The 9956-nt window shown below is 44.7% G+C and overlaps 1 protein-coding gene across 1 annotated transcript in view; it reads right to left on the bottom strand.

Annotated features, from left to right (window-relative positions):
- Positions 1 to 4846: 4846 nt before the first annotated feature.
- Positions 4847 to 9956, bottom strand: part of LRP12 (LDL receptor related protein 12) — a 43987-nt gene continuing 38877 nt past the window's right edge. Inside the window, exons 5-7 of the mRNA XM_054167224.1 lie at positions 8632 to 9733; positions 7899 to 8031; positions 4847 to 6908 (exon numbers count right to left, since the gene is read on the bottom strand). Of these exons, the coding sequence (XP_054023199.1) occupies positions 6045 to 6908; positions 7899 to 8031; positions 8632 to 9733 (2099 nt within the window). The 3' untranslated portion in view covers positions 4847 to 6044. The remainder of the gene's footprint in view (positions 6909 to 7898; positions 8032 to 8631; positions 9734 to 9956) is intronic.

Here is a 9956-nt window from a genome sequence, read left to right as displayed (position 1 = left end):
CCCCTCTGCCCTCAGCAGCTCCACCTCCAGTGGAGCCCCAGTGCCCAGCAGTGCCCAGCTGAGAGCAGCGAGCTGGCATGGGCTGGTAGCAGTGCTGGCTTTGGAACCTTTCTGCTCAGGACTCTGCCTGGAGAAAGGCTTTCAGGAGGGTGCAGCTGGGCTTTCATGGCACTCACCATGCCTGGGACATGCAGAGTTCTTTTGACAATGTAGCCATTCGCTGCCTTGTGGTGCCCAAAGGGGGTTTGAGGAAACCAAGGGTGTCTCCAGCTCCCCACACAACTGTTGGGGAGCCCAAGGGTGACCCGAGCTCCCTGCAGCAGCATCTGGGAAGCCCGCGAGTGCTGCCTGTGCAAGGGGGCCAGTCGAGCTCAAGACTGCTATGTTCCAAGAGTCGCACCCATCTCAGCCGAGCCCCGCAGCCCGCTATGGAGGTGTCTACGCTGCTGCCAGGGAACTGCGCCACCGACAGAGGACACCAGGGACCGCTCCCGAGCTGTTCCTCAGCTGGCGATTTGGGACACATAACACTCGGGAGCCCAGCGCAGCATCTCGTCCCCTCCCGCACCGCTTCCCCGCGGCCGCCGCACCGGCCCGAAGGCAGAAGGCCCTCTAGGATGGCCGGGGGCTGCCGATGCCTCTCCTCACCCGGCCCGCAGGAGGCTCAAGAGCCTCGGGCGTCTGGCCGCTGTCGAAGGACCAGGTGATAATCATCTTGCGGTAGCTGCTGGCTTCCGACGTGTGCATCATCGCCCCTGCTCCGGCCGCTGCTCCCCCCGGCCCCGCACTGTTGCCCGCACAACGGCCGGCGGCCGTCCCCCGCGCAGGCAGCAACCGCCACCCCCGCCGGCCGCTGCCCGCCCCATCTGCCCCCTGCCCGCCGCTCCTCGGCTGCCAGAGCCGCGGCTGCTGCGCTGGCCTTCACAGAGGGGTGATGTGACCCTGGCTGGGAGAGAATAGAGACCTGGAAAAAGAGAGGGGGGAAGTAAAATTAAGACAGCTAGAAAATGAGCTAACCGTCTGGAGCGGAACGAAAAGCCTATGCTATCCCCTTCCACAGGTACCTGGTTCTCCAGGCTTTCACTGCTCCTCTCCTCCAGTAATCCGAGGCTTGCATACTCAGCAGTGACACTGCTCAAGCATGTCCCCGATTCTGCTGAGCACCAGCACCTTCATACCCTCGACCCCTTCCAGTTCAGTGACAATGACTTCAGAAGATGGAAGATTGTCTCTGAGGACTGTGAGAGGGTGCACACACATGATACCGAAAAGACACTTAGACGAACGACACTAGATTTGGAAAGCACTCACCTTTCCATCTGCAGCTCACCTTGGCTCCTTCTCGCTCAGTGGTTAGGAGAGCAGTACCAGAAGTGGCAGAAAATGCGACTCTGAGCAACCTGATCTAGTGTGAGGTGTCCCTGCCCATGGCAGGGGGATTGGGACTGGTTGATCCTTGAGGTCCCTTCCAACCCTAACAATTCTACATTTCCCCTTGTATCTGCACATCTTGAACTGTCTTTTGTGCTTCGTCTTTGTGCTGTGGGACAGAGACCCACTGGGATTCACCATACCAGACAGCAAAAGAAAAGGTCAAATCTCCTTGGGAAAAGCAGAGCAGAGAATGAGAACTACTAAGTGAAACACTCCAAAGCTCTGGAGCAGCTGTGTGGTACTGAACAAGCAGGAAACAACAAGCAGCACCTATCACATCTGCTGCATTTAGAGCTCACCAGGCAGGTGGGCACTTGAATGCCAGAGATCTGAGATCACTGTGCCTCAGGTACAAAATTTCAATATCAATGAAGAGACCATTAATAAGTAAGGTGAGGGGGTGACAAAGACAAGCTCATTTGATCCTGTGCAGTCGTGTAGGTATTGAATGTTTCACATGGAACAGCACCAACAAATTGTTGGATATTTCTTGGCTCTCTACCTCCCAGCTCAGTGCCAAAACTGCCAAACTGCAACAGTCACTTTTTACTATTTCTCCCTGACCAATTAATAGTAAGTGGTTTTTTCCCTACAAAATTAGTTTCTGTGAGACAGACCTAGATAATCACCTCCAAGTATGCTCTTGGTCTAGTGGCAGTGGTAAACTGTTCCTGCTCAAATCTTTCCTAAATGGAGTGGAGGGAGGTTTAAAGGCAGGACTGACACTTCACAGCAGGCTGTGAAAAGCACTCCACCCTCCAGTTCCCTTTTGTTATGCTCTTGCACAGGAAAGATGACAGGCCTGACAGCTAAATGCAGGAAGAGTAGCAGGGCTCAAAACCCTAATTTCTGTTTCTGAACAGCATCATCAAGCCTGAGGTTCATTTCCCCTCCTCTGAGTTCCTCTTGGATAATTTAGACTTTGTGGATCTTATGCTGAAGTGCTTAGAACTTCCTACTTGTAACTTGACGTCCACTCAGAACTGCAGGTCCCACAAACTGGCCAGGTAATTGAGTGTCAGGCACTAGTCCTTAGGAAAACTGATTTCATCCCACGGGTGCTTTTGACAACATTAAATCGGCTGTTGGTTGATAATGCCATTCTGCCTAAGCAGTCTTTTTATTTAGCCCATTTGGATCAACAAGATAATCTCACATGAGCTGCAATTACATACATGTGGTAAATATTTGATATTTCACAGCTCAGCCCTGAAATACCACCTGTGAGACAGAAATAATCCTTATAATGCTGTGACAAGACAAATGGCCCTGTGTTCTTAGTGATCATTGAGCTTGTGAATGCCCCCTCCCTGAAGGTGTTTAAGGCCAGACTGGACAAGGCCTCGAGCGAGTGGAAAGGGTAGGAGGGGGTTGGAACTAGATGGATCTTTAAGATCCTTTCCAGCCTAAACCATTCTGTGAATCCATGAACTGCTGCAGATAAATAGCTGCAGAAGAATGGAAGAGGCCAATAAACACTTTTCAGGAAGGTTACAAAAACTGACCCCAACAGGAAAAAGCTGTGATTAACTGATCTGCAGGGAGGATTGAGAGACTCACTGAAACAGTGTTTGTGTCTGAACCTGTACTGTCATTTCCCTAGACTGAATCCTGCTTTGCCACAAATAATTCCTGCTCTGGCACTTGGACAGGAAGTAGAACACAAGATACTGTAACCAATTCCAACATCCTCTCTGGGAACCTGTTTTGAAAGACAATCTTGCTGAATTTGTACTGAACATGGAATTTACTTTGGGAACAAAAAATCCTTTGCAGCATCAGAAGCTCTGTCAGTCCCCTTACTGTTTGTTTCAGGGCAAATGCCCAGTGTGAAATGGAACAATGGCAAACTCCTTCCACCTTAGAAAGCTTTGCATAAGGAGAAAACTTGCCTCTCAATAACCAAGGTTCTCCAAAGCTTCCTGATGGAATGATTTATTACAGAAAACAAGCAACACCCACAGTGAATCGCTCTGACTTTGGCTCAAAACGCAAGGCAGCACGGCTACACCAAAAATCATTTACAGAAAACACTAACCCAAGCTCCCTGCAGTAAGGACAAACAAAGTGATATGACTTAACAGAAGTCTCAGGGGAAAGCCAAACCAACACAACCCCAACCCCAACCACTAATAAACTAATCAAAAGAAAAAAAAATGACCACTTGTGTAACAATCATCAAGAAGGAAAAAAAGTCACTGCAACCAGTTAGCCTCATACAAATATGAATTTTATTTACAGTTTTCCAAATTCTCAATCAAATCCAACTTCTCAGTTAAACCTGCAGCATTTCTCCTGCAAAACAAAGCCAACAGTGTGTTCTTGTTACATCTGCAATATGGAGTCCATAGGTACATGCTGTTTGGGTCATCCAATGGAACAAGTTTAGATCGCTACGTCTGTGTTCAAGTAACACCGAAGGTATTCTGTGAAGACTCTTTCTTCAAAACATATCTGCCTTGGGGATCACCGATTTGGGTAACACTTGCTAATGACAATTAGTTGGGAAGGTTTAAAAACCCAGTATTTCATACCAGGACGTACTGTTCACGTGTATTTCAGGGTGTGATACCACGTTCATATTGCAAAGTTGCCTGCTCTATAAGCAATGCCACTGAAATTGGACTGAAGATTACCCACAGATTTAGATATTATTCAATGTGAATAAAAATGGCCATTGATGACTTGTACTCGAGTATGTGTAGGCATGGGCCAATCTGTACCTCAGCTGGTACCAATGTCATGTGAAACTTGAAACCACGTGGGTCATTATATTAAACTCTTTTACAACTGTATTGCACATAAGGTTCCTCAAAAGCACAAATCTACATCACTGCGCCCTGAACTCAGAATTCACCTGCTAACTCTCATGACTAAAATCAACCAGATGGTAAAATTGTTCATTTTTTCTCATCCCAGTGTCTGTGAATGAAGAGAAGAGGGAGAAGATATATACACTTTGGAATCCATTTGACTGTTTGTTTCTTTTGCACGTGATTTGTACTTCAGAGACGAGGATTTTCTTTTAAAAAGTAAAATAAAAAGCCAGACAGATCTTGGATTTATCTTTAAAAGTACCTCAAAAACATAACGAACAGAAAGGAAAAAATTCAATCGAATTCTGATACATATTAAAACATTGTAGTCAGTTCTGCCCGACAGCATAACACGACAGAAATGCACGAGACTTTAAACATGCTTTAAAATGACATTCAACAAAGTATTTAAAATTTAATAAATAGCATACAATCACACACAAATACATCTCATACTGGATCTTTAAGCCTACTGAAAACAGACTGGCAAAGAATAAATAAAACAGTAGTTGACATTTTCTTTTGTTGCTGTTTTTCAAAGGTGTAGCTTCTCGTTGTCGCGCCAGTAGCCACTATCAGCCTGCTAATCGCAACGCTGGCGGTTAGGAGCTTTGGGGGTTTCTTTTTTGACTGATCTGTTTGCTCCAATGAGTAACACCATTAAAAAAAATTACACTCAAAAGGGATTCATTTTGGTAACCAACCAGTCTGCAACCAAGTAACCCAGCTTTTAAATACAACGAATAAATAGGGAATTAGTAAAGCAAAGTCAATTGCAACAAAAATGCAACACCCCAAGAAAAGAGCCATGGAAATATATAGCCATTGCAATATTAGACAATAAGAGTACTTAAAGTGATAGTGCTTGTGCACTAAGCTCATTAGAGACCTTAATATGATTTTAGTGCAAATCCCTTGAGTCCAAACAAGCTTTATACCCTACAGCATTAGGAAAAGATCTATTACCAGTTGGAACTTACTCTGTAGTGTATTTGTACGTATCAGATATTTAAAGGACTAACACATTGTAATATCTTCGGCCCTTTTTTACTTCAACTCAAAAACACTAATGACTGGGGATTTTACAAACTATTTGGCTGTACCATATTAGATTGCAGTTTAGGAAAGTCAGTGCTAATAAAAGCTTTTGCTGTCAGTTTATCTATTACATCTAAGTTTCACAAATCATTGCATTTTGTACTTCTGAAAGAAAAAGAATGCTCCTAGAGAAAGTTTCTCTCCTCCCTTTAAATAAGTTCACATTATGATGAAATCCAAGAATATTTAGACAAAGTGTTGTATAAACTCAAAGAAAAGTACATATTTTACATTAACAATCCTTACCAGTATTTAGTATATTAAGTTACAAGTATGTTGGCAATAATACAACAGAGTCAATTCCTAGAGGAAAATAATTCTGTACAAATTCAGCTGTTAATAGGGGGTTAAACTGGCAGCCAAATCAGTCTTGAGCAGCCACGTTTCTGGTTTGAACTACAGAATCAGGAAAAACTAAATTTGAAACTAAGTGGGATAACTTCACTGGAAAGAGCAATCAGGTTATACTGGATACACGCATCGTGTACTCAGAGCCATTAAAACCTTCATTCTAATAGTTCCATAACGTCATCCAGTATAAGAAATGCTTTATCAACCACATAGGCTAAAATAGTTTTAACAATGTTGTGTCCTGGGTTTTTCTTTTCAAACTGAAAACTAGTTTTACCTGTGAAGTACAAAACAATGACAGATATTGCTCCAACTTGTACACAATCTTTCCTAAACAAGCCGTACCTAGCAGAGTAATAATGCCTCATCGTCACTAGTTTCATTTTTCACTGTTGCTTCTAAGCAAGTGTCAGGTATCTGGGCAGTGTGCACGATGCCACAGCTCTCACAGGGGCCATCTCGACTGCACGACCTCACGCCGTGATGTGCTGCACTGTAAGGCTGTCTAAGCCCTGGTCCTTGATCTGAGCCGAGATCAAGTAGAGGTCTTGAACAGTCATTCACATCAAAGTCTGATGCTACATCAGAGACTGGAATTAACATTTCAACATCATCATCCTCTTCTCTTCCACTTACCCCATTATCAAGCTGTCTCAAAGGACTTTGGTTCTGGTTCACTGAGCTGGATCTCCCCAGAGTGAAGCGTACCCAGCGCAGGCCTTGAGTCATACGGCTCAGGGCGCTACTCAGCTGGTGACGGGCGGGACTGGTGCTCGGGGGCTCCGCGCTCGTCACTTCTCTTCCACCATCCGTGTTGGTGCTACTGCTGCTCTGAGCAGAGGAACCCCCACACGCTCCAACTGTTGCTTCTATTGCTGTTGTGGGTGGGACCTTCTGAGGCAAGGTGGTAGCAACACCACCGACTGCTCCCGCTGTGTCTCTTCTTTCGCTTTCTGTGTCTGTATCATCCGACTCCACTGAAAACAGGCTTCTGTGAGCATTACTTCTTTCGGCTTCTCTGCTGCTGCTTTGGTTGGCAACATCGTCCCCATCGGCCGAGACCAAGGCCAAGGATCCGGAGTGGCGTGACCTTGCGAAGTTGAAAATGCGATTCCAAATGTTACTTGACCTGCCAGCAATGGGAAGCCTGATTGAGGTAAATCCGAGCTGAGATCGTACTGCCAGTCTCAGGTTCTCCAGAACTGAAGCCTAAATGAGGAGACAAGCAAAAATCAACTGTTGACAGCATGTTGGCACCACCCTAACAAAAGAACAGCTATTGTGCCAGCTGGCATATGGCCACAAAGTTACATATAGAGTTAAGGTGCTGTGTCTGAGCTGATGCATACAGCAACAGAACATTTGAAAAACAAAGCAGCATGAAAAATATCTAGTAAAAACATTGTGAGCAGAGAAACTAAATGAAACTATATGGAAGAAGAAGACAAGAAGGGGTACAGCACAGCAATGAAGAATGTAAGGTAGGCTTCTGCACAAATCAAGGACCTCTAAACAAAAGCCAAGTCAAAAGCAAGGCACTACAACCTGCATATGGAACACTGATTACAGACAAGTACATCCACAGATCCAGTGCAGGCCCACTACAGCAGTATGCAAGATCTGTTACATACAATCTTGCCAAGAAAATAAAGTACCCTCCCTCTGGACTTTAGAGTACAGTATATAGAGACATGACTCAACAAACTGTCAGAAAGATTTAATAGAGGTGACCTTTCCTTGTCCACTATCTAGTCCACCCTATAGTGGGGCTGCCTAGCACAGAGACTAAATTAAATACCCTCTTTAGCAGTTTGACCCCCCCCCCCCCCATTCAGGTGTAATTAGTTAATTGCAGCTCCAAAATGCTTTACTAAAATACCTTTTGTGTGTTCTAACCCATACATTGCCCAAATCTGGTATCTATTTTCTAGTCATTCAGCCACAGAACAATGCATGCCTGAAGTCTTCTGCTTAAAACCTTGTCTAACTGTTAAGTTGTAAGGTAATAGAAACATATTAACACTTTTGACTTTGGGGTCTCTTCCAAAAACAGTGCCTCAGCTAAGCAGTTCAATTCTAAAAACCCGAAAGGAAGAAAAGGAAATGCTATAGAAGAAAAAAATGCAAATGGCAGTTAAAGTATCTTTATTTCAGGCTTTTTAATATGTAAGTGGTCTGCCTGCCATGGTGGAATCTCACCTGATTTGGTGAACAAACAGGAAAATCTTCAACTGGTGGAATTAAACCCTGGGCAATTAACTGTCCATAGGATGGAGGAGCTTCCCTTCTCAACAGTTCAGCTTCAACCCTTGACAAATGAGTTTCAAATGATCTTTTGAAGAGAAAAGAAACGTCATAATACATGAGACTGTGTTGTATGTGTGTATTTAAAACTACATCACACTACTAATACGAAATTACACATTTCAGATGAAGTTTGCTTAATTTAGTTGACATTTAATTGACAAGAAATATACAGTAAATCCTTGCAGTCATTCCTGAGGGGATGTCCAGCAAGAACAACAAAATCAATCCAGCAATAAATTCCTAAAAAAATAAAAAAGCCTGGGCTACATATAGAACCATAAGAGGTATTTGTATTATTTTCTAAACATTGAAGGTTGCTTAATTCTGGTAGGAAATGGCCTACAACAGAATTAACTGCTGTTAGACAAAGAACTGATTTGCCTGCAGAAAAGGCAGCTTCTCCACACTTCTTTTTTTTGGCAACATCTGAAAGCTCAACTCTTAATAGTTAAGTGATCAAAATACTTCTCTTCCCTTTTACATCACCTCTTTTTACTGCCAGAGAAGAACAAGGAGGAACAATGCCTTTAGAAATCACGTGCAACAACAACTGCACGTCAATACAAATGTTTCAAGTCAAAGTGCTCTAACAAATTAAGTTCTCAAGGCCATCTGCTCTACTCACCTTCGCTCAAACATCCTGAGCGAGTACAATTTACAAGTACATCCCAGCGCAATGACAAGCAGCAATCCACAAATAAGACTCCCAATGACAGCTGCAGTTATTACTCTAGTAGGCACAATAACTGGGCAATTCTCTTCATCACTGCCATCACCGCAGTCATCCTGAGAATCACACACCCAGCTCTCAAACACACAGCGGTTGTTTTTGCAGTGGAAATTGCCTGGCTGGCAGAAGAAGCAATTCTTCTCATCCGAGCCGTTGGGGCAATGGTTCTGGTAGTTGCAGCGATCCGACCGAGGGTAGCAAACGCCGTTCCGAGAGCAGGGAAACTCATCTCTTTGGCACATGGTGCAGTTGGTCTCATCCCTTCCGTTCGGGCAGTGCCAGTAGCCATCGCAGCGCTGCTGCTCGGTGTAGCAACCCCAGTTGCCACCGCACGGGATTTCCCAGGGCAAACAGAAGCCATCAACTTGGTAGGTGGCGTTGAAACCTCTTGCGGCGTTCACTTTGTCAGCACAAAAGTGCACTCTTATCTGTCCTGAGGAGGAAACTACCGTGAGGGGAGCGTGAGAGTCAAAGGCTGTTAGCACACGCAAGAGCTTCCGTGGGTTCTCCTCCAAGCCATCATAGATTTTGACGTAGTCTCCATAACCTGTACCGTCAAGTTTAAAATCGGTGAACCGCAAGATGACTTTGCGATGGTCACCGGTGTCTATCAGCCAGGTGCAGTTGCTTCCAGGGGGATAGAAGTCAGGATAGTTGGGAGAATTGAAAGTACCATAAAAGTAATTTAACTTCTGCCCGCAGGTTGGCACAGCGCAGTCTATTTCGTCCACCAGGTCAAGACAATCGATGTTACCATCGCACTTGAGGGATTCCGGAAGGCAGGTGTAAAGCTTGGTGAAGCGCGACAGGCACCGGAACTGAGTGCCTGGGCAAGGCTGGAAGGAAGCAGCTGTTGGAGGACTAGATTTGGCACAGATTTCTTCATCCGAGTTGTCTCCACATTCATTCATGTTATTGCATTTCCAGCTTTCTGGAATGCACTTCCCATTAGCACAATGAAACTGGTCACAGTCACAGTTTGGCTCATCAGATTTCCCTGAAAGGGGAAGAAATAATTACAAAAGTATTAACTTTTGACAAGGTAGCACTTCCTGGTTTGTGCCACACACATGCTGCCCCAGGTAGTTCAAAATGGCAGAATTACTGTTTAAAGCCTCTGTAAATCATCACAACTTTCAGTAAGTTTCAGATGATTTCTTTTTTTCAAGCTGAAATTGTCAGGACATCAGCATGAGCCCAACCCTCAGCTGCTTTCACTC

This window comes from Dryobates pubescens, chromosome 14 (assembly GCF_014839835.1).
Source record: "Dryobates pubescens isolate bDryPub1 chromosome 14, bDryPub1.pri, whole genome shotgun sequence".
NCBI lineage: Eukaryota > Metazoa > Chordata > Aves > Piciformes > Picidae > Dryobates > Dryobates pubescens.
Note: the sequence above shows the minus strand (reverse complement) of the source record. Positions and strands in the feature narration are given on the sequence as shown.